Genomic DNA, 24,450 nt, shown 5'->3' with positions numbered 1-24,450 from the left:
CATTCATATGCGGAAATATACAACACACACACACACACACACACACATACAGAAAAAAAACTACTTAATTGTGAGTGTGCAGCCCTTTCTCCTCACTGTGAAGAGGAAAAACAAAAAACATATGCTACGACGTACGGAGATCTTCGTATGAAAGAGGAAAACGCACAGGCTCCTGTTCAGTTATTGGCCTTGAAATGTTTATAGGTTTTTCCAAAAGGCCGATTGAGGAGTGAAACATTCGACAATAGACTGAAAAAACTCCAGCAGCTTGGAACCTTTATGAAAGTGCCAAATATGAATCACTGCACTGCGGATGCCAGACGGGCCTTTCCTGTGTTGCTTAGAGAGCCCCTTGGACTGGAACAGGCCGGGCGGCCAGAGGGGGGTTAAGTGTTTCGGATGGCTGTACAGTGCTGCACGGTAGATATGACTTGATGCTCCCATTCCTGCCCCGCAGCATGGGTGGTCCACACTTGATTTTATACTGCCACCTATTAGCACCATGAGCTAGTGATTTATGCAGCTGTCAACTTCAACTTCATCAGCTCCGTCAGCCACTGGTGAATTGTGGGTATGCTGGCAAAGCCTTTCCTCTCCGCACCTCCTACTTTGGGGCTAAAGTAAACCACCCCTGAGAGCAGAAAGAAGGCCAAAAAAATGCTGTTAAAGAGAAAAATACAATCTAGATAAATAACAACCATGCATACCACTGAGGCCTCCTCTGTGGAGAACTTCCAGTCTAAACATCTGGCTGGCTGCGTATAAGGAAGAGACTGTGTTTGAGTTAAAGCAAGGTGAGAAAGGAGGAATTCATGTTTGAAACAGCCAACTAACAGTCAGAGGCTGCAAAGAATTAGTAAGGGCAAGTGTTACTGGGGAAAATGTTGCATGTACATTTTTATAAAACTACATAAGTATCCCACTTAATGATAGGATACTGTGCTTTAGGACAGAATGTGTTAAAGGGGAAAATCTGCTGAAAATTAGTCAATTGGGAAAGCGGAGAGTTGTTTTGCATCAGCTTGTACAGTGCAGAGAAATGGAAACTGTGGGTAACAGCTCTTATTCGCTAATGAAGAAAAAGGTGTTGATCCCCATGGGCAGAGCAGATCAAGTAATGGGCTTTTTGCATGGCTGTAATGAGGCTGCTAGATTCATGCTGAACTGCTGCTGCGGGCCAATTTCAACAGAGACAGGCATGAAAGGAAGGTGGACTGTGCAGATTGGTGATTTACAGTATGTAATTCTTTACCATAAGGAGCATATTAGCAACAAAAAAGCACTCTGGCTGCTACTGTGATGCTGAAGGCGCCACATTGAAGATTAAAATGCTGATTTGTGGGAAAGACATTGGGGCTTTTAAGTGTCAGGGGCTAATTGCTTTTACTGCAGTTGCAACCCAAGAATGTTAAACTTTATTAAACACCTGTTAAAATAGTACTCATCACAGGGAGTTTGGGGGAAACGTCCTGTTGGATACGTCTGAAAGGAAAATCATCGTAGTGATCTAGATCAGTGATTCCTAAACTTGTATCTAAGAGGGTAGGCCTACTTCGGCAGCTGCAAGGGGGTACATGGAAAGATTGAGGAGTAGCTGAATGAACTTAGTTGACTTTGAAAAGTTTACAGTATTTAGGAGGATTACAAAATCCAAATAGATGAGAAATAGGTGTGAGATTTCTATTCCTGTCACAATAACCAGTAGGCTGACTGCAATGCCTAAAACGTTTTTTTATATTTAGTCATTATTTCATTTGCCTACATATTGATTCATTGGGGTCTACAACCTAGTTGCTCTTTCACCAACCAGAGTTATGTCCAACTCCAACACATCCTCAGTCCCAAATAACTAAATAGGTCGATTGTCAGGGTCAGGGCATATAACACAGTTCCCAAAATAACATGGCCGTCACCGCAAAACAATGACACAAGTTTTTATCAAAACATTGTGGTTTAGGTTAAAACCACTATGTTATTTTAGTAATTTCTGTTACAAACCTACTTACCTTATGTACGTGACATTACTTCACTACATTAGTAAGTTGAAAGAACTCACCATCGACTTTGTGTCAACAACAGTCTCCTGAATGAAGTTCTTGTGCTTGTTTAGCTCGATCTCCTCCCTTTATGGACTTTTCATTCTCCTACTTCCTCCTTTTCAGTTGTAATAATTACTACAGCCATTAGAGGTCGTGTTTCCATTGGCAATGCAATAAACTGGTCAGCAAGCGAGCAGACTAGACTCCGGAGTAGTACATTGACAATACTGTTGAAAAAAACCAAACATTTAAAACACCCACTTCAACGATGATGGGTGGTGTCGAAGCCGGGGTTACTGAGGCCATCTGACAGTGATGTCAGGACACGTCAGACATTAAAGGTTGGGACTGAAAGCCACAGATGATTTATTGTTTATGTATGATGTTATTAATTCAGACCAGATACACTGTCTAAAACAGAAATCTGTCAACTGAACTGCCGACACAAATCTTTACTCTCTGTAGTTTGATGTTTGATCCTCACTCTCAGCTATACTATTGTACCGCTGCCCGGTTTGTGTTGACATGCAGCTGTCTTGTGTGCATATGCTTCCGACCTACATCACAGACACTCACAGTAAGTTGTTGGTGTTGGCTACATGCAGGGTGTGACGGGTGGCGAAGGTCTCTCCTCGGTGTAAAGTGGTGTACTTAATTTATGCCGGTTCAGAAGCAAAGGTCATACTTTGGTGATGAGAAAAAGAGGTCACATGCTAGCTATCCAGATGCCAGAAAGTGTGATCAAACAGTTCCCAATTAGAACCATATAATTTGGTAACATTATGATATTAAAGATGGCAGCTTGGGTTTCCCAAGCAAAACTAACTTCACAAGCGGCTGACCATAATTTGGGGTTCTGTTGCATTTATGCAGAGGGAGTTATGGTGCAGGAGGAGGTTGTGTGTGTGCACGATGTGTGTGTGTGTGTTTGTGTGTGTGTGTGTTTTGGGTGGTAGCGGTGGTAGGAGTTGCATCAGAGACAGAGAAATATTCTTGAGAAGAAAATGGCTGGTAACCATTCAAATATGCAATTCTTTGGTCCAGAAGCAACATGACTCGAGGATGAAAGGGTGGAGAGTAGGTAGGAACATGAGTGTGTCACAAGGGAGGCTTTCTGGCTTTTGGCTGTTACTACCAGGAAAAAGTAGGGGAAAACCTTTTATATTCATCATAGAGACTGAATTTACAACAGCAGTGACTGCTGTCAGTTGTCATGGTTATAAAGGAAAAGAAACACAAAAACAAAGACAACAAAGAAGAAGAGAGATGGGAGGAGAAATGTGATGTGCTTTACAGGAAGAGGTCGATTTCTTGGGATATACACTTAATTTGCTGTCTTGCAGAAAGCTGGACCTAGTACCTGGTTAGCTTAGCCCACTATCTCACTTATAAACTGTTGTATCTCTCTTTGTATCTCGTGTTTATGGATTACAAAGGATAACATGCATTAATCGATCACTTTAGTATCAAGCGCAGGCTAGCTATTTTCCCCTATTTCCTGTCTTTATGCTAAGCTACGCTGACAGGCTGCTGGCCCCAGCTGTATGTTTACTGCACAGACTTCAGGGTGCAATCGTTCCTCTCATCTAGCTCTAGGCAAAAATGAATAAATGTATTTTGCGAAAGACTTGATCATTAAACGCTTTGCTCCCAATTAAAGGATTCAGTGGCATCTAGCAGTGAGGTTGTACAGCTTCCCTACTGTGGCCACTTAAACAAGAAAAGTCCTCTCGAGAGTCAGTGTTTGGTTTGTCCATTCTGGGCCACTGTGGAAAATGGCGGTGCAACATGGCGAACTATGTAAAGTAGGATCTGCTTTCTCTGCAGATAAAAGGGTCATTCTAAGGTAATGAAAACACAATCATTGTTATTATCATTATTATATCATATTCCATTTCTGCCAGTACATCTACCCTAACCCTACACATTGTACCTATTGACCTACAAACTCTCTCTCTCAAAATTGTGTGAATTGCTGTTTTTACTGTTTGGTATTTGTACTAAGCACATTATTAGTAATAGTGCTGATAGGCAGATTTTATCTCCACACATGGCCAGGCTTGCTGTTTTACCCTTTTTCCTGTTTTTATGCTCGGCTATGCTAGGCCCAGCTTAATATTTATTGTACAGACATGAGAGTGGTATCATTCTCGTCATCTAACACTCGGCAAAAAAGCAAATAAACGTGTTTACAAAAATGAATTTAAGCTAGATCATTAAAAAGATTTTAGCATTCAGAAGCCTTATTTATAATTTACTAGAGGAGTTAAAATGGAAATACAAAGCAAACAAATGACAGAGCGTGTAAAAGGTTGGTATGAAAACAAGAAAACCTCTCCAGAACTATGGATTTACCTGAATTTTCCCTCATAAAAAGAAAGCTTTCTTCCCATTTCTCACCCCAGCATCATCTTAAGTGAAGAGCTGCAGCAGTGGGACCTTTTTAACATGTGAATCGATACCTTAAAATGCATGTGTGACGAGAGAAGGAAAAGTTTGCTCAGTTCACTGAAGCGTTGCGACCCTTCATGGCCAGGTTGTCAGTGATGCATACAGGAAGGATCCAACGGGGCAAGAGGGAGCGAGGATTCACAGGGAGGCTGAGAGTCCACAGCCGAGCTGAATCCCTAGAGATTTCTGGCTGTCTCGCTCTGTCTGTTGACACTCTCCTACTCCATTGACTTTTTCATTAACCCCTTATCAAAATGTTTTTCTCTCCCACACTCCACTGACATTAGCCCCACTCCTTTTTCCCCCCTACAAGATCCTGGTTCAGCTGTTCCACCTTGTGGTCACATCTGATAAGAGGGTGTCCCTAACACCAACACAGAGATATATTAGTTTCTTGTCACCTCATTCTTTGCAATGTTTACTTTTTAAAGTGCATTTGCAATCCAAAACTTAACTTCAAAAGAAAAACAAAACCCTTACATCCAATAACAAACAAAACAAAGAAAGAACTTAAAATAAGTCTGTTTAACTATGCCACGGGTCTCTGTGAGCATAAAATATAGACTGACACATGAAACCAAACTTGAGAACATATTTTACTTGGTGCTGAAAAGCTCAAATTGGCCAAAATAACTGATGGCTTCTCACTTATTTTAATTACTTGCAACTTGTCGAGCTGCCAAAAGCAATGTTTTCATTGGCCTGCATTCAGAGTCTGGCACTTGCTTCTGCAACAGTGCCAACATGTTTTCCCTCTAACTTTAACCTTAGTACTTAAATTAATGGGAGAAGTTTGTGTGATTTAAATGGGTCACTTCTAAATAAAACAGGGAGTGATTACAAATAAGTATCAGGGCTGGAGATTGTCCAAAATTCTTGAATACTGAACTTTCATAAACAGATTGACTTAAAAAAAAAAAAAAAAAAACATAAGCCACAATAAAAGCATTTTAGTTTCTTTTAAGTTTGTGGGGTTTGTTTTCCTACAAAATAAAAGTCCACTGGCATTGATCTGTGCTGGGTCATTTTTCCCACAGCTGAAGCTCACTGCTCTATTTGTCTGCTCTGACTACACAGCTCAAGTACACAGATATAGCACCCACTAGTGGTTCGATTAATGACCTGAGACTGAAAGTGGAAGAGGGGGGTAAGTATCATCAAACCCCGCGACTGTAATACAATCTGAAGCACATTTCCAGGTGCTAGAGCAGAAATAATGGGAGCAGATGGAGAGAAAGGCTGTCAAAGTGCACAACAACAGCACTAATAGTAATATGCGCCCTTTTCTGTCATCTCTTCTGCATGTTCAGTACAGCTATTTATGTGCAATCTGAACAATTTTCCTCTTAAGAAAGAAGGTATAAACAGACCTATCACTGTCTTAAATATGCTGAAGTATAAAGCAGACGAGAGTATCAGAATGAAAGATGTTACTCATGCTTGAGTGTAATGGTGCAGGCAGCAAAAGCAAATGGTCTCAGAGTTCAGTGAGCATGTAATGAAAAGCGTCAGGTGTTTACCCTCCAGCACATCACGTATTCCCATCCGAGGTGATGATGATGCACCAGTGGATGAAGGTGATAAGGATCCATTTTTTACTGTAGCGAAACACCTTTCTGACACTTATCTCCCCAAATCCCATCCAAGCCTCCACCACTCTCGTGGGGAAAATGAAATGTTTCCAGTCTCCAACTATCAAATAAGTTCAACTTTGGCCTGAATATGAACTCGTGTAGTTAGTCGTGACTTGGAAAAACATAAAATGTCATAAATAATGTAGACTGTTGCTATGAACATATATTGAAGAAACTTCTACTTTCCTGTCCTTGTTGCTTGTTGAAGTCTCAATGTCAGTACATACTGACGTTGTCAGCTGCAAGATTACTTTATGGCTGTAATTATTTTACACTCATATTATCCCTCTTTTTTTCTCCACATTCTGACAGAGTTGACTGATGGTGTTTTGCAGCGGTGTAATTGAGAAGATGATTCTAAAGAAGGGAAAGATTGCTGCTGAAATGTCATCACGGAAAATAAAAGGTAAATCTCATAACAAGCAACACACAGAGATCAAGAATAGATTGTTTAATTATCAAAATTGTAACTTGTGTACAATTCCCTGAAGAAAAAAATGACCGATACAAACTGTTAAGACAGTGTTACAAACCAGTTCCCCTCTGTTTTAAATCAGTTCATGTATATGGAAAAGATTTATCATTTCATGGTAAAACAAATAAATTGTACGTAAAGCTGTTCAAAGACCTGATTTTTTTTAGAGTCTTACTAGCTGCATCTCTACATAAGGACGATTATACTTCATTTCACGAGTATAGCAATCATGAGATACCCAAAAACACAGCGATACAGTGAAGAGGCAATGGAAGACACCAGAAAAAAAATTAATTGTTGAATGTAGGGGACAAAAAGACTAGGCACCAGTAGTTTTATCCCTCATCTCAAACTGATTTCAACCACATGGCCTTTTAAAGTTACCAGACTCGAGGAAGTTGATATGAGCAAGCTCGGCAAAGTTCAGAAGTCCTCTTCTGCGTTTCGGCTCTTGGTGCTCTTGAGCTGTTTCAGGCGCTCGATGCACTCCTCCACAGTACGCTCGCCATGGACTTTGTTATCCCGAGTGCGAACATTCACAGTGTTGCTCGTCTTCTCCTTCTCTCCCACCACTTTTCCGAGCAGGGAAAACAAGCAAAGGACAAAAAAATCAATATCTAGATGGACAGGGAGAAAGAGATACCAAAGATAAAGAGAGAAAACGACAAAAGAAGAGTGAAAAGAGTGTGTCGACACTGACCCAGGATGAAGTTGTACTGTGCCAACTGTGCGTTTCTGATCTTTTTGTTCAGGGTGCAGCCGGGGTCGAGATCCACGTCAGTCATGAAGCCGCCGCTGTGGAATTCCTGCTGGACCTGCAGCATTAACCAGAGAAAAAGCCAACAGTTGAGTCCATGCCAGCAAGTTTGTTTTAGTATACTTCTACTCATTCTGTTATTCATTAGCACATAGTTGTTGGCTGTAAAGAAGATTAAATTCCTGCAACAAATATTATCAGTGTGGTCCTGCTGTCTTTTCCATATCAGGCCTGTACAGCTGTTTATTTTACAAATGGGCTTTTTGTGCAAGTAACGTTGTGTTCAACATAAATTATGGTTAAATTAATGTTCCACACATTTTAAAGGTAAACTTACATTTATTACAACTTGGGTTTAATTTTTTAGCTCTGACCATCAGTTTCATTAGTTGTATTAAGAATATAGCCACTAAAAATAGGTCCAGAAGGGAAACAAAGGGAAGCAAACAGATGACTAAAAAGTTTGTAACAAGCCAGCAGGTTGGTCAAATGTGTTGGGAACAGAATTCAATACAATGTTATCAAGACGTATAGAGCTAATGGCTGAGTTGTGAAAATAAAAGCGAAGTTGTTCTAAACTGTGGTTTTATTTTCAAGTCTTTTTAAGTAAACACGAACTACGGAAGAGAATTGACAGTATTTTATGTGGTTTCGATGAGCCATCCAGTTCAACACCTTGTTAACATCAAAATACTGAAACAACATATGATCCTGTGTGTGCATCAGTGATAAAACACAGGCAGCTTAGTGTTGTTAAGTGCCAGATAGCCTCGGCGTATTGTTTAAGCTGTTTCTAAACTGAGAATATGGACTGCGGTAGCTGTGGTCAGTGGTCACCTTCTGAGCGTACTCCTCACAGGTCGGTCCCACAGGTACAACCATCACTTGACGAGGTGAGAGCCACAGAGGCCTGAAACAAAACAGGTCACATTTGCATTTTACTGGTTAGCAGAAAACCAGGCCAGGTACATTCTGCTAGCGACCTGAGCAAATATTTGTTTTCTGTTCAGTCGTCTGAAGATCATTAACAGTGCTCAGGAAGAGATGCCACGAAACAAAAACATCCACGTCTGGATTCAACTTCTTCTTGACAAATCAACCTTTTAAAGTCAATTGTTTACAAACCATTTGCCTCCGTAGTTTTCAGTCAGAATAGCGATCATCCTCTCTACAGATCCCAGGATAGCTCTGTGGATGATCACTGGCCTCTTCTTGTCGTCACCATCGTGGCTACAAAGTAATTTGAATGGAGAGGAAATTAGGAAATGTGCAGAGAAATCCAAAAGGAAAAAAAGTGTGAAAACTCAACTTAACAAAAGTTTTACAGCAAAATAAAACCTATAGCCTGTATAGCCATAAATCGAAAACATAGTTTCATTCAAGCCAATCCTATTTTCTGCTTTCACATCGTGACATTGATTTGCTTCTCCAGTGTTTTGATAGAAACTTCTATCTTTGATTAAGTTTACTTCAGTAATACATACAAGCTCTTTAACGCAGCTGTTCTTCTGCCATTTAATTTTAAAGTGAATCAAAAAGCAGCAGGAGAGTTACCTGACAAAGGAGAGATTAAAGCGGATCGGGAGCTGGAAATCGAGCTGAATTGTGGCACATTGATGGTACCGGCCGATGGCGTCCTTGATCTGAATGTCAATCTGCATAGAAGGGGCGCAAATGATGAGCAGTGACACCTCCTGCTGTTCCACAGTTAGAGTGTATCATTACCGTGGCGCATGACTCACCTTTGGTCCATAAAAAGCTCCGTCACCGGGATTGAGAATCCATTTCTCCCCAAAGTCATTCAAGCTGTTCTCCAGTTGCTGTAAAAACAAATACTTACTGCTTTGTTACAATTTCAACGGCTGACCAACACGCACGTAAACAGTGGTGTTAAGCAAAGCCCTTACATTCAGACCTGACATTTCCTTCATCTGGAACAAATCACTCAACTGAAAAATGTTAACGTCTCAATAATATTTTACGGTTGCTTGTGTGAGTTAATGAGGTGAGGGAAACACGCAGCGAGTTCTGTTCCAGTCAACTATGCCAAGTTTACGAGTCAGTGTTTTGTGTATATAATTTTCCACCTTTGTGCATGCAAACACTAATCATAAAAAGTCAGTGCTGAATTTAGGAAATGTTTTCCCAGAGAAAACTGTCCTGATAGGTCAACCAACAAGCTTTACAACAAGCCATTATAATTATCTGCTTTTTTTCCTCCACAACTCCTCATATTATTCCGGTCGTACTCATTATGCTTACTTTGAGAACTGAGAGGTACGCATTCAGTCATGAGGAAGCAACACAAATAATCTCTGTACTGTAGACTTTAAGTTCTCTGGTCTATTCCGTCCATCAGCAAACTACAAAGTATTGAATATTTAAATAGATACCGAGGCCGCTGGATTGACTGTTAATAAAATAACGCGCTAAAAATACCTTCCTCTATCATTAGTAATGCTCTGCTTCCAGCAGGCAAAAGATATGCTTGAAAATGAAGTTAAAATGAAGCACTGAAGACAGAACAATGACTCCACTATCTGTAAATCAGAGACTGGACTTAAAAGGCAATTCCAATGTTTAAAAATGACAAGACAAATAGAACCAGTTAATAGGATTAAGTACCAGTATCTGCATTGTATCAAACTCAAAGTTTACCAAATTAAATGAGCTGTCATTATACAAGTGTGGATGAAGAGCCACTGCATAGGATTTGTTTCCTCAACATGGCATCACTAGTGGGTTAAAAAAACAGAGCTTTTTTTGTTGATAAAACAAAGGATGCATTTTGATACTCCAGATGATTTTGACGAGAGCCCGACCGATATATCAGTTGGCCAATATTATTGCCCAGTATTGGCTTTTCACAGGTGATAACCACATTTAAGGGATCAATTCAGAAAATGTGTGTACATCAGCCGATACATCAATATAGGATTTCTTAACTCCATAAAACTGGTATTGGTCCCAAAAATCCAGTATTGGTCAGGCTCTAATTTTTACACCAAGCTGCTTGCAATAGATGAAGATGCCACCCTTACACAGACCCTGAAGCACCACAAGTGAAATGACACAATCAATATGATAAAAATATCTCGATCAGTGAAAGGTGCGATAGCACATGGTTGGAGGCACCGAGGCAAAACAAACATTATCTTACTCTGCAAGACCGGAGTTTCCAGCAATGTAGAAAACATTGAACAGGCGAAAACAAAACAATCAAACATGGTTGGGGCAAAAAATGTGTTGTGTTGCAGTGTGCACTGCTGATGTAATATTTATTGGTGAAATGAAAGATCAGATAAAGAGAAAAACAAATGACATATGGAGAATAATCTCACCCTGCGATAAAATTCAACACATGCTGTGTCTCTGTCAACAGTTACCTTTTCATCCATTCAGAGCCTGCCAGACTAATAAACAATATGCATGTGCTTCATATACTTGTGCTACTCATAAAACAATACAGTATACTTGTTTCACTTTTATCCAACAACAGTCAATTAGTGTTGATTTCACAGATTCAGCTGTTAGACTTGAAGTTGTCCGAAGAGAGACCTTCACTGTGTTTCATCTCCCGCTGAAAGCACTAAGCAATAAAGACTTATTATCACTCGGTTTATGTCGCTCACTCTTCATTTAAACATTACCTACTCTCTCCCAGAGCAACTTAGAGCTGAACCCAAGATGTAAAATATAGAGCTGGTCCACAGAGAGAGAATCTGATTCGACAGCACAGCCAGAGAACGATAGCACTGATGTAGAATCTCTGGGGATGAACACAAATTTTCTGCTTCTGAACTGATAGCGGTTGTGCTGAATAAAACTCATTCATTAAAATATAAATGTTCTCTGGGTCTACAAATCACACTCTTCCATTTGCTGTGAAGTGGATCCAGAATCACAGATCAGCATCTAAATTCTCCAGTGAGACTTTGTGAGTGCCACTCACATTTTCAACCATACGCGACAAACAAAGAGGAAGGCTGATTACCTTTTCTGCTTGGTCCCAGACGTCCGGGTCCCCCAGGAACTTCTCTGGTCTTGTGGACAGGTTGAGTTTGAAACTGAAGCCAAACACATCATACACAGTCCGGAGGAAGTCCAGGCAGCCCTTGATCTCCTCCTCAATCTGGGGTCAAAAACAAGATGCGACAGAATTTGCATCATCCATCTGGACATGGCTGCAAGTTTATATTCTGTTGTAACCATGACCGTTTTCATCTCTAGTTCTTAGGGGACCCACCATTAACAAGGAAGAAAATGAGGATAAACTGCTCAGTTTACTGGAGATAATACATCATATTTAAGTATTTCCACTTGCTATAGTTATTAGTTATTATTTCTACTGAGCCCTGATACCAATTTTAAACTGGCAAGTATGATATAAGAACATGTCCTCTGCAGTCTGCTTTACGTTTGTTTGTATCTGTCAAGTCAAAAAAGTCGACAACAGTACAAGCAGCACTTTTCAGCTGCAGCAGCCAAAGGGAGAAATTGGAAGAGAAATAATTTGTGTACAAAGTGGAATCAAATAATTAACCAGCCAACCTGCTGCCATTACTGATGAGGAGAAAACAAAATCAGTAGGATCCTGGCTGCAGGTTGCTGTGTTACTACATTTGAACAAACTAATTAAGAAATCGTTTTGGTCTCCCTAAATCCTGTTTGCGTGCATCAATATTGGCAGCGCTCCTCTTTGGTGAAAAGACTTAATATGCAAGTTGCTTCACCAGGCTGCAGCAGCCTGTGGAGTCCTCTCACTTCACCTGAAATGTCACCAACTGTTCACTGACAACTTAACCTGAATTTATTCACTAGACTGTGCCAGCAAGACAATGATGTACTGAGAGCTTTCAAAACTGGGTTTCTTTCAAACAGGAAGAATAGAAAAAGGAAACATTTATCAAAGGTACTGCCAGAAAATGTGACAGGGGTAGGAAGTAAATCCTTTTCTTAAAGGATAAGTACCGTTTTTTACAACCTGGACCTTATTTCTGGCAAAATATATGGTCATTTACTCACCCAGATAACTTTGGTGTCATTCGGCGTCGTTCGGACGAAATTAGATCCAGTGTAGCGGCGATATATCCATATAATGGGAGAGACGGGGCAGCGACACACAGCCTCTATATAACGCATTATCTGCCACGAAACTAGTTAATTTCATCAATATTTTGTTAAGATATGCTAGCGCTATTAGCCTCTGAGTCCGGGCTCGTCCGTTATCAACATCCGGGGTCAAACTAGCAGCAGCAGCTACAGGTAAACAAGGCGCGCTGTCGCGGGTGCGCGCGCAGCTCAGAGACGACATCTTCCAGGTCAGAGGTAGTAGATCAGCCTACAGACCCCGGATGTTGACAATAGACGAGCCCGGACTCAGAGGCTAATAGCGCTAGCATTTCATAACAAAATATTGATGAAATGAACTAGTTTCGTGGCAGATAATGTGTTATATAGAGGCTGTGTGTCGATGCCCCGTTACTCCCATTATATGGATATATCGCCGCTACACTGGATCTAATTTCGTCCGAACGACGCCGAATGACACCAAAGTTATCTGGGTGAGTAAATGACCATATCTTTTGCCAGAAATAAGGTCCAGGTTGTAAAAAACGGTACTTATCCTTTAAAGAGTGCTGCACTGCACTGATTTAGCATTGCACTCTTATAACATTGTCAGACTCATGATGGATGTTTTTTCTTCTTTAGTATGCAGCAAAACCACAGATATCATCTTTTATATAAAATGCTTTCTTCTTCTTTGACAAAATCTGACACCTGACCCCATCACCTACTATGATACAACTACTGACAGTTTTGTTGAAGATCTAGGTGTGTTAATGCTTAGGGTTACACCGATACATTAGGTTTTTTGTTTTGTTTTCGTTGTCATTTATTCATCATTATTAAAAAAACTGTTTTAAAGACATTCAGCTCTTCATTACACTAACAATGACAGAGCACAAATTCAATCAAACAAAATCATGAAACACCCTTTAATATAACCTATCTCATGAAATTCTTTCTCTTTTCAAAGAAACTGCCTCAGGACTCTTCTTGGCCTGCTATACAACTACTTACTCAATGAGAAGAATTTCTCTATTCTTACACAGCCTTGAAAACTGATAGCAGGGATGTTACGAGCCAAGAGCTCATGAATGTGCCAGCGCAAAACTGATGTAACACAACAGATAAACATCAGCCATTGCCATCCGGTGAATGTCATCTTATTTGCAGTCAACAAGATGAATATCAGCCGAAATAGACGTTTGGCCATTATATCAACTCATCCCTAGTTATGGCTCTGCAGCCACAAAAAGGCTTTATATAACTCTTTCACATATACAGTATTACTCCCCAAGATTTGTAAACAGCCTTTGATGTCTAAAATTGGTGGAGTTGCCCGTTAAGTAAAATGTACTGGTTCCACAGGGCATCTTTATCCATTGGACTAAAATGTTTGTGTTGTGTGACTTTGGCTGAGTAAAGTGGGTGCATCATTGGGGGCTGCACCTGGTCCATGGAGCAGAAGATATGAGCATCATCTTGCTGGAAGCGACGGACGCGGGTAAGGCCAGTCAGGGCTCCTGACAGCTCGTTCCTGTGTAGGACGCCAAAGTCTGCCATGCGAAGAGGTAACTCTCTCCAGGAGCGTGGCCGGTGATCAAACATCAGACTGGAGCCAAACAGACAGAGTGTGAAAAATACACAAATTGCATCTGCCAACTTCAACCTCCAGTTCTCACAATTGCTCTACAGCTTCAATACTACCATGAAAGACAATCAATATTTGATTTAAGTGACATCAGACACTTTGACAAAAATGTGTTTGCAAGCTCAATTTCCATTTCAGTATAATCTCCAGAGGGGCTGCCCATGTGGATAGCACAAAGATTGAAACAGTTAAAAGGAGATAAAAGATTTGAATACAAAGAGCCGCATTCTGGCTCTTTACACTGCAATGCAGCATCCAGCAGAGAAACGAAATGGGTCATTCAACGACTGAAAACATGGCAAGAGCATCAGTGTATTACAAGTTGAGCTGAACTGGATGACAAACTGCTCTAGTAGTGAAATATGAAGCTTTTTCACAAAGACTGAGTCAACTGCGGATAACAAAACCCCTGTGTTTATAAAGCTATTCATGTGTGGTAAAACGTTGCTTGTCACATCAGTTTTCCCCACCATTAATTTCCTGTGATAAAACCTTTATTGTTAGACATTAAGCTAAACATTGTACCAGAGCCAGACAAAGCACTCAGTTAATGCTACAAACAGGTAATGATGAAATAAATAAATAAAGGTTTCTCTGATTGGAGACAGAATCCAACTCAAACCATCTATTTCACACTACAGCTAGACTTGATACCAGTGTGTAACAGAAGTGGGTGTGTTTGTCTTTACACTTAATGTTCCTTTCTTTTCTAGTTCCTGACAGAAATTAAAACCATCCTTTTCAAAAATCTGTGAATGTGAGGAAAAATTGGCCTCACCAGTGTCCGGGGCAGTTCATGGGCTTGAGGGCGAAGGTCTCCTTCTCTGCCTCGAAGGAGAACATGTTATCGCTGTAGTGCTGCCAGTGTCCGGAGGTCTGCCACAGCTTACTGTTGTAGATGTTGGGCGTCACCACCTCCTGAAAACCCCTCCTCCTGTACTCACCCTGCCAACGACAGAAAGGTGCTATTAAAATCTTTTGCATTCTGAATTACTGGCACCTAAAGCAACTCAGCCTCAAAATGCTCTGTACACACCACAACTACAAACAACTGTTTACAACTGTTTCTGTCAACACCTGGGGATTCACTGACAAATAGTGCACAGTCTCTAAACTCTGCAAGCAAAGGCTGAGATTTTGAAAAAATAAACAACTTTGAGAATGTTTATGCTGCTTTATATTCAGATCCCAGTTTGCTTACACATTATGAAGGGAATAAACTATGGTAAACTGAAAGGAAAAGGTTGTCATTTTTAGTGCTTTAATGCACCTTGGGTTGGCCTGTTTTGCTGATGCCTGTTTTGGAATTCAAAACAGAAAGCTTATGGCGATAATAAAATAAAACTGGGTAATATATTTTAAATCCCGACAGTCATACACCTGACAAACATTTAGATGTTCTCTGTGTTTTGTTGCTTGTACAGGCAGCGCTGTTTTATAAACACATCTCATTACTCAAAATCTCCTCAGTCAGAAATCTATTTTACCGCATTAAAGTGAAATTGCTTCCAATGTGACCTGAATTGTGACTGCGCTGACTGAGAACCACGAAAGTGAATGTTTTAAATCAGATTGATTTTGTGGCTCTTCACAACAGAGCAGGTGCAACAGGGATTTTTTTCAATGCTGTCAATCACTTCTGCTTTATACGTTTCAATTTATTCCAAATAATTGGCCACCAAGAACAAGCTATTTTCAGATTCAAAGGCAGATTTCACACTGAGCAGAGTTGTTCTATTACCTGGACAAAAATGAGAAATGTTACATGGAGTAAGCATAAATTAGATGTGTGAACAATCATTTACAGTATTACTGTTGGGGGATAAGAGCCTGAATGAATGAATGAATGATATGAATCTGCATTTCATTGAATGTGCATGCATCTTTTTTTCGAATCCATTTGTGTTAGTTGTGAAACTACATATATATAGTTATATTTCATATAGGTAGACATAATTCTTCACTTTCAAGATTATGACATAAAGCTATATATCAACATATAACCAAACTTTTCATACTTCTCTTTATAAAATATAACAATAAACAGGTTTCCTACACATTTTCCATATTCAATTCTTTACCAGGTCCGCATTTCCAGTACAAGTACAAATACAAATAACTAGATGTTGATTTTGTAAGAAAAAATGGCTTTAAAACTCGACTGTTAACATGTATATTATATTTTGCATGGCATTATCAAGCCAGCCCTAGGAAAACGTGCATTTACCCATTGTCGGCAATCACAAAAAGCTGGACATAGTTCCACTGCAATTCAAAGATATTGCCACATTTTATTTCAGACTACTTTTGGTTGCAGATGTGGTTCAGTTATAAGACACAGAGCTGTTCAGCAGGCTGTGACGTACTGAATCATACTTCAACGCACATCATACTTGCTCTAAAAACACTCTGCTTGTATGATAAATGTATTCTCATGACTTCTGAATTTGATAGTTTCTTATAGTTTGTCTTTTTTCCACCATTATCCAGACATGGAAATTGCTAAAATCAAATCCATTACCTTTCCATACTGCACAGGAAACCTTGCTTAAAGTGATTTTAATTTGCAGCAATACATCTCATGAATATATAAAGCCAATTTTATTGCACAGGCTAACTAAAGGTCCAAATCTGTTCATTCCTTTTCCCCAGGTCTCTGTGCAAATTTAAACTTTTTGACTGGCACTCTCTGTCTTTTCGTATGCCTTAAACTTTAGAGTGAGATCACTGCAATTATCCACTGTGGGTCTGACAGCTTTGACTTACTCTAATGAACTCAATCAGAGTGTTGTAGATGAAGGCTCCCTTCGGCAGGAAGAAGCAGCTCCCTGGACTCAGGTCATGGAAGAAGAACAGGTCCTGCTCCTAAATATAGAAAAAACAAGTTTGTTAGTGTGATGGAAAATTAAAAAGGGCCACCACCCAGACAAACCGTAGTCACATTAACTATGAAACCAGTTCGTCCTGAATCCGTCTCCTGCTCAACTTGCTTTTCCACACCTATTTTATAATGAATGAATAGCAATTTTTATTTTTGGATTTCTCATTTGCGTTTAATACTATTCAGCCACATGTATTAGCTAGGAAATTGCTTATTTATTTGAATCTTGATGTAAACTTTGTGAGTTGGATTATAGATTTTTTTAACATGTAGATCTCTGAGGGTGAGAGTAAATGGCTTCCTGTCAGAACGGCGCTCCTCTTCTGGCTCTCCTCAGGGCTGTGTCCTGTCTCCTCTGCTGTACATTCTTTACACTAACGACTGTAGAAGTCGTGCCTGTGGACAGGCACAGAAATGAAATTCGCAGATGATATAGTTATCATCAGTCCGCTCCATACAGAGGAATCTGAGCACGGGCCAGTGGTAGATGAGTTTGTCAAATGGTGTGATGAAGCCTATCTACAATTAAATGCCACAAAGATTTTAGAAAGAAGTCATCCTAACCACCATCTTAGACCTTCATCAAAGGAATTGGCATTGTAGAACATTGTAAATATCTTGGAATGGTCATTGATAACAATTTGAAATTTGATGCAAATTCTGAGGCGGTCCTATAAGAAGGGACAGCAGTGTTTCAGCAGACCCCCCAGACGACTACCTTTGACCAGGAGGTTCTCTGCAAGTCCAGGTCTATTTTAGACTGCACAAACCACCCCCTTTACTTTGAGTTTGAAACTCTTCCCTCAGGTTGTAGATTTAGAGTTCCCCTGGTTCAAGTGCAATAGGAGTTCCCTGTGCAATAAACCTGCTAAATCTGCACATGTAATATACTATTTTAGAGATCGTTTTGTTTTCTTATTGTGTGTTTATTGAATATTCAGGAATCATGTTTGTACTGTTTGTTTTTGAACTTTTGTTTTTTGTATCTGCATGTTTTTTTTATCTCGTTCCCTTGACTGCAAATCAAGTTTCCCATCTGGGATAATAAAATGACTGAACCGATTCTTTCACACTGGCTTTGAATATCTTGTTTCCTGAACAGGTGTGACTTGGTAAAATTTAGACACACATCAAACCAAATCCTGATTTTAACACAGAAGCATTCTACCTGTATTTCATATCTGATTTTAGTGGGATCATCGCTGCAACTCTGCAGTCAAATCACAGCTAAAACTAGACAAATAAAAATAAATACAAACATCCCATAAATAACCTTCTTCTGTAGGAATAAAACCTGTCGGAGACGATTCTAAAATTACTGTGATCATAAACTCTTTTGCTGACCACAGCTTCTTCACATTTCTGCTCATACCCGGCCTAGTTTGCGGTGATCTCTGTTCTTGGCTTCCTCCTGAAACTTCTCCCACTCTTTGAGCATTTTGGGGTCAGGGAAGGAGATTCCATAGATCCTCTGGAGGGTTTCCATGTCCGCCTTTCCCTCCCAGTATGTAGACGAATTCTAGCACACCACAAGAGGAATATGTTAGCTTTTATCATTCTTTTGGGTCCATCAAATCTCTTGAGAATAAAACATACGGTAACTGCTTTAGAAATGGGGACACGTCTTTACTGCCAGACATTCAGGGCACAGACTACAGTACTTAAAATCCTACTTCTTTAGTCAACAATAAATCCACATATACATTAACAACCAGTTTGCTGTACATGATACCACACTGAAAATAAGAATAAAAACTCACCTTGTGGACCTTAAGTGCCTTGATTTTCCCAGTGTGTCTCACATGGGGCCCCCGACACAAGTCAATTAAGGGACCACACCTGAAATGCAGAGTGTTTATGAGTGCTGAGTATTTTTAGGATAACCAGTTGTATTTAGGATAAGTTTAGAAAATCATTTGTCATCATTGTGAAATCCCATAAAAGACCAAAACCAAGGTTGCATTAGTCCTTTCTGTGACACCCAGTGGTTTCTGTCATAGACGAGTAAAGAAACCAGAAAATGTTCACATTCAAGAGACTTTTGACAATTATTCAAACCGATTGATCGTTAGTTTCATAATAGTTCTTGAAATTAACCGAAAAGTTGATGATCAATTCATTGATTTATTATTGTAGCTCTATATGATGTCGTGTGTGGGACTGCAATACAATACAGTAGCCATTTATCTCTAATGATGAGACCTATAGCATAGAAGAATAAGCTAGATCAGGCTATGGCAACAAAGACAAAACTTGTCAGGATCAATTTATTCTTTTATTGAAGTATTACAATACAAAAAAAATACACAATACACAAAAAATTCAGACTATGACCAGAATTATATGTTCAAGATGATGCACGGGGCCTGGACTCACCTGTAAACTGTGGTAGTGGGAGTGGTGACCTTCTCATTCAGAATGCGGCACTTAAACTTGTTGTACTGTCAAGGAGAAGAGGTGATTTTAGAGTTCTGTTACTTATTATATTTCCCCCTTTACCTTCATTTTGGATATGTTTATGTTTTCAGATACCTTGAACATTTCCAACAGAGTTTCCTTCTTAATCTCCAGCCTCTCAAATGGCTGCTTCTCCTTGATAATTTTCTTGCACAAGTTCTCCAGACCTGGGAAGTCATTGCTCGATACGCCCCTGTCCAAAACATTAAAAGATAAAAACAACAACATTACATCCAATGTCAATGGATGCCTTAAACAGTCCTACATTAATATGCAAACTGCCTTCAATGCTAAATTTAGTCTGCTAGTGTTTCTAGAGGGCATTATGGATGTGAGTAGACATTTAACCACATTGCCAGACTCATTGTTCACCAATATAAGCCTTTGACTTCCATAAACTGATAACCTCTGCCAAGCATGGGCAAATAGTTGAAAGTCCTTGGCTTTAGGGCTTGAGCAATGTCAAAATATCGTCTCCAAGAACACCATTAGCATAAAACGACTTAATTAAGGAGGTTGTAGAATTAATTAGACAGCACTCCTCACGGTCTCCTGCTGCCTGCAGCAGAGAGAAATGCATCCGTTTCAGGGAAAGGTCAAGTTAAAAAGTTGTTTATGAGGAGTGTTCAAATTTCTTAAGATGTCTCAACACACTTTGAAACCTTAAGTGAAGAAATCTGTAGTGCGACGTTTTGAATAGATTTGCTTTAAGGCTTCCAACCATGTGGGCAGATATAGAAAGATGTCATTTCTAATTCACACCCAAGAAACATCCAGCTTGACAGCATTAGTGTCATCACAATCCACCTATTTTGTGTTTGCCAACGGTCTCTGCCAGACTGAACCAGACTGACAGCTGCTAAGCCTTGAAGTACACACCAAAATATCACTGAGAGCTTACTAACACAGCTAATTATACAGACAAAGCTGAACCTGAAGCCTGTGTGACTCACTCATTGTTCTCCAGGAACATGTCATAGTAGAAGCCGCTCTCAATGGGGGGACCGTAGCAGAGGCAGCCTCCATACACCCGCTCCATGGCTTCACCCAAGATATGGGCACTGGAGTGCCAGTAAACCTAAATATACAAAAAAAAATATTGCCTGATGAGCAAAATAGCAGTACAGTCCAATGTTTAGCTGAGATTTGAGAAAGACTAGGGTTCATGCAATTGGCTCTGTGTTTAGGGGGTCTACCCCTGATAAAATCTTACTTTTTTTGCATTAAAAAGAAAAACAAAATTGCTAAAGAAGTCAGATGGGGACCGACTACAACCATTAGATTAAAAGTCAGTTAGTAAGGTTTGATGTCCTCCACTTTGATTTTACATTCTGCAAAGCTGGTGCCAAAAACAGCCGGGGTGCTGCTTCGAAACCTTATAATAGCAGGGAAAACTCTGCAATCTATCCCTTTCTGTTTTTTAAGATATTGAAGTATTAGTAGATTTTTGACCCTTGTGTCCGTGCAGATTTTAAATTGATTCACTGTGCTGCAGACTTTGTTGAGGCTTTTGAAAAAAATTAGACCACTTAAACTGTGAAAAAATCACCTCTTCTGAATGCTGACAATACAAAAGATGTTAAAAAATCTGCAAAATATGCAGATAAAACCTACTGACAAATGGTACCATAAAAAGCAAATTGACTACGACTTTTGAATCTCCCCTGTACTTAAAAATGTCACCTGAAAAATGGCTCTTCTTCAGGTAAAATATTCAGCACCTTGTATAGATAATGAAGCTGAAATTGGGCTTTTATTTTAGGAACAAGTCTCGTTATTCTCTCAGAGACCAGCTGCTGCCACTTTTATGACAGTACATGATTGCAGCAGCGTTTTACATGCTCTCATCTCCTCTTAATGTCTCTGTGACTCGGACACATGGTGAATCATATAGCTTTGAGGTTTTTTTATTGATTGTTAACCTCTCATTCATCACTTTAACCTTGCATGCTCAGGTTAGCCTGCCCTAACTATTGATTAATAAGATTGAACGAACTGCAAGATGATGTGTACTGTAAGTAAACACCAGATTTGTTTGTCAGTGACATTGCAACAATTTTCATAGAGCTTCTCAGAGTTAAGTTAGAACAGTGTTCAGTGTTTAGTTTTTGGTGATCAAAAATTAGCATCCAGAAGTTGTTTAAAGCAACTTTTGCTATCCTATTACATATCTACGGTGAAAAAAAAATCAAATACAGATATTGTGTAAGACCAAAGATGGGGTGGACTTACAGCTTGAGCCTCCTCATCATCAAACTTGAGCAACTGAAGGCTGCAGTCATCCTCCAAAGGTCTGTCCAGGTCCCACACTCCGTTGTTCACTTTGGCAATCACTGTGTTGTCGGCGAGGCCTTGACTGGAGGTAAAAAATGAAAATATTCCACATCAATATAACATGGGACACCCCTTGCAGCTAAAATGTGCTATTTCAATAGAGTTAAAGAAATCCGAGATAATACTTTTTCTCTATTTGAACTTAGATAAAATTATTTAAAACAAGAAAAAAAAAATTAACAAGGCTTTAAACATTTTTTTATTTATTTAAATAATTAACGGCTGCCACTTTCACTACAGTGCAACCACTTTGAAGTTCCCCTCATGTTTCTGAAACTACAACACAAAGCTATCCAACTGCCTTGGTGATGAGAATTTTAAAATTCAAAAACAAGCTTATGGGCCACAAAAGGTTAAAAAATACCAGCCGTATACACCCTGTTCTCGTTGCATTATAAAGAAATCACAGAGGTGTGGGTGTGGTTGGTTCTTTTAAGCAACGCTGGCTTCCAGAGCTGCTGACATTTCCTGAAGTATTTTACTGTTTACCCCTCTGTTCATGTGACCTTCGGTTATCAACACTTAACCCCTTTTAACACACTTGTCACACCTTTTGCATTTTGGACCATGCTGGTAGGGAGATCACTGTCAGATAATCCCAAGGAAATGTTTCCTCCACTTATTTAACACTAATTAGTTATTTCTGCTACAGTATCTGTCTGTCTTTCGGTGTACAGTCTTAGGTTGGCGGGTGTCATTTCCAATTACTGTGTTCATAATGTGGGTGTTGTGAAGCCTTTTGAAACTGTAACAATGATTACAGGCTGTACAAATAAACCTGACAGCTCATCTTTGGAAATTACATTCCTCATAAACCCTTGAGGTTTTCCTTCGTTTTATGTGCTACAGTACATGAAAGCAAGGTGTCACATTTATAGTAATTAACAATTACAGCAATCTCATCATCACACTGACCTGATTCCACAGGCCACCTGGTACGGTGTGGTCTTCCAGGACTCAGCGTCCACCACCTTCCCATCGGGCAGGGTCACCTTGATGGGCCGGCTATCCTTTGCAGCCCTCTCTGCCATCAGGGCTTCATGCTCGGCTTTCAGCTTTGCATACAGAGTAAGACGCTCGTCGATGTACTGGGGTGGTGGTGATAGCTGAACAGCAACAACAAAAAGATGATTTGATGGGAGGTTTGTTGGTGATACTGCATCTGTGTATATTTGCTATCAGGTTCTACAATCTGTACAAAAAGTTTATGTCACTCTTAAAGTAAAAACGTCCATCAGCTGAGTTTTAGGAGATCACACGTCAAACAATCAGGGTGAACAAATTCCTTGAAATGTTTGCTTCTACTTTGTGTAATTCTAAAATAAACATCAGTACAAACATACAAGGTGAAACCAAAACCTAATATTTAAAGCAAACTATCTCAATGTTGCATCAATGTTTCTGTACCAATTTTTTCATTGCACATGAACAGCTATGCAGTGTTTTACCAGCTTCATTATTTGACTTTACTAGAACCTGATCATAAACCTCAACAAACAATAATCTAGACAAATACTAGATACACACCCAGCTCTTCATTGGGATGACTCATAACATCTACATACGTTCTGCAACTTCTGCAATTAAGTCGCTCACCTCAGCTTTGCCTCCAGAGTCCCCAGCCGCACTTTTAGCCTTCTTCTTTCCTCCATCTTTTTCAGTTCCTCCCTGTCCAAAAATTAGACCATGAGGTTAATGAACTTTCATCAAGAATTAGGTATATGCATGACAAGTTTATGAAGTTTGCTTCAGACACAATTTCACGTTCTATTGACATACAGATGGGAGAGGGACATCCCTATACAGTGTTTGACATAATAACATTCAGCTAACACAAACACAATAACACTGAATAAAACGTGATATTTTTAAGGGGGCCTTACTTATTGGTAGTTAGACAACCACATAGCACCTAAAAGCAGTTAAGATATGACTCAAGATCTTATAAAACGGTGCTTGGATAAATCCTGCATACAAGTGCTCCAATAAGAATGAATAGTGGTTCATGCCCTGCAAGTTTTAATGTACTCTGGTTATTAATAGACACACTGAATACAAGTTTCAAGAATGAGAGTTATATTTACAAATCTGATTGGTCCATGAGGTGCTAGCCGATTTGAAAAGAGAACAAAACTGTTCTGACACATTGGTCCAACATGCGTGTAAGCCCACCGATTAACTAGTGAATCATAAAATTGTCAGAATTTTGAATTGAGTTTGGCAACAGGCTCCCTCTCTTGTCATACATAGCTATACGTGTACCTTTGCCAAACCACTGTAGCCGGCTGAGCTCGCTAAATTGCAATGGTTCAATTAAAATTAAAATAAAACAGTAAATACGGTAAATGCAGTTGTTATTTTGAGCCAACATTCATATTTTCATCATAAAATCTAGTTAGCCGTCACGTTAGCATCGCATTGTTGCTGGCTAAATGACAGCATGAATCTGACCACGGGCTAGGCTAGCTGCTAGCCGGCTAATACAACTTAAATATAGCCGTCCACGGGACTCAAGTATTACCTTTTTTCCCGAGTCCACTTGCAATTCGCTCATCTTCTCCACGACAGTCTGGTCAGCCATAACAAATGAAAAGCTACCTCACTTTTTAGAGATAACTTTCACAAATCTGGTCAATGTGTTCCGCAGAAGGCAAGGGTGCCGGGTGAGGGCTGATGACGTACCCGGATATTGCAATTCTGATGC

General features: G+C 39.7%; 1 protein-coding gene across 1 annotated transcript; it reads right to left on the bottom strand.

Moving 5' to 3' along the window:
• Window positions 1–6,560: 6,560 nt before the first annotated feature.
• Window positions 6,561–24,428, bottom strand: tars1 (threonyl-tRNA synthetase 1). Its single transcript, XM_084360184.1, has 19 exons — window positions 24,268–24,428; window positions 23,343–23,414; window positions 22,662–22,852; window positions 21,645–21,768; window positions 20,366–20,490; window positions 19,488–19,605; window positions 19,332–19,396; window positions 18,716–18,794; window positions 18,328–18,474; window positions 16,841–16,939; window positions 14,853–15,019; window positions 13,873–14,035; window positions 11,351–11,488; window positions 9,099–9,176; window positions 8,911–9,011; window positions 8,482–8,586; window positions 8,194–8,266; window positions 7,300–7,414; window positions 6,561–7,171 (listed from the first exon to the last, which is right to left on the bottom strand). Exons 1-19 carry the CDS (start codon window positions 24,325–24,327, stop codon window positions 7,023–7,025), a joined length of 2,169 nt encoding a protein of 722 aa, XP_084216310.1. The 5' UTR covers window positions 24,328–24,428; the 3' UTR covers window positions 6,561–7,022.
• Between the last annotated feature and the right edge of the window lie 22 nt (window positions 24,429–24,450).

The sequence above is a fragment of the Pagrus pagrus genome, assembly GCF_965226575.1.
Source record: "Pagrus pagrus genome assembly, chromosome: 8".
NCBI lineage: Eukaryota > Metazoa > Chordata > Actinopteri > Spariformes > Sparidae > Pagrus > Pagrus pagrus.
This window is presented reverse-complemented; position numbering and strand designations above follow the sequence as displayed.

Coding starts and splice junctions, on each gene's coding strand:
- tars1 (XM_084360184.1), bottom strand. CDS start 24,327: ATGGCTGACCAGACTGTCGTGGAGAAGATGAGCGAATTGCAAGTGGAC. Junction 19,606..20,365: donor ATGTTCCTGGAGAACAATGA/GTGAGTCACACA, acceptor TGTTTTGGACAG/GGGCGTATCGAGCAATGACT. Junction 14,036..14,852: donor ATGAACTGCCCCGGACACTG/GTGAGGCCAATT, acceptor GTTTGGCTCCAG/TCTGATGTTTGATCACCGGC.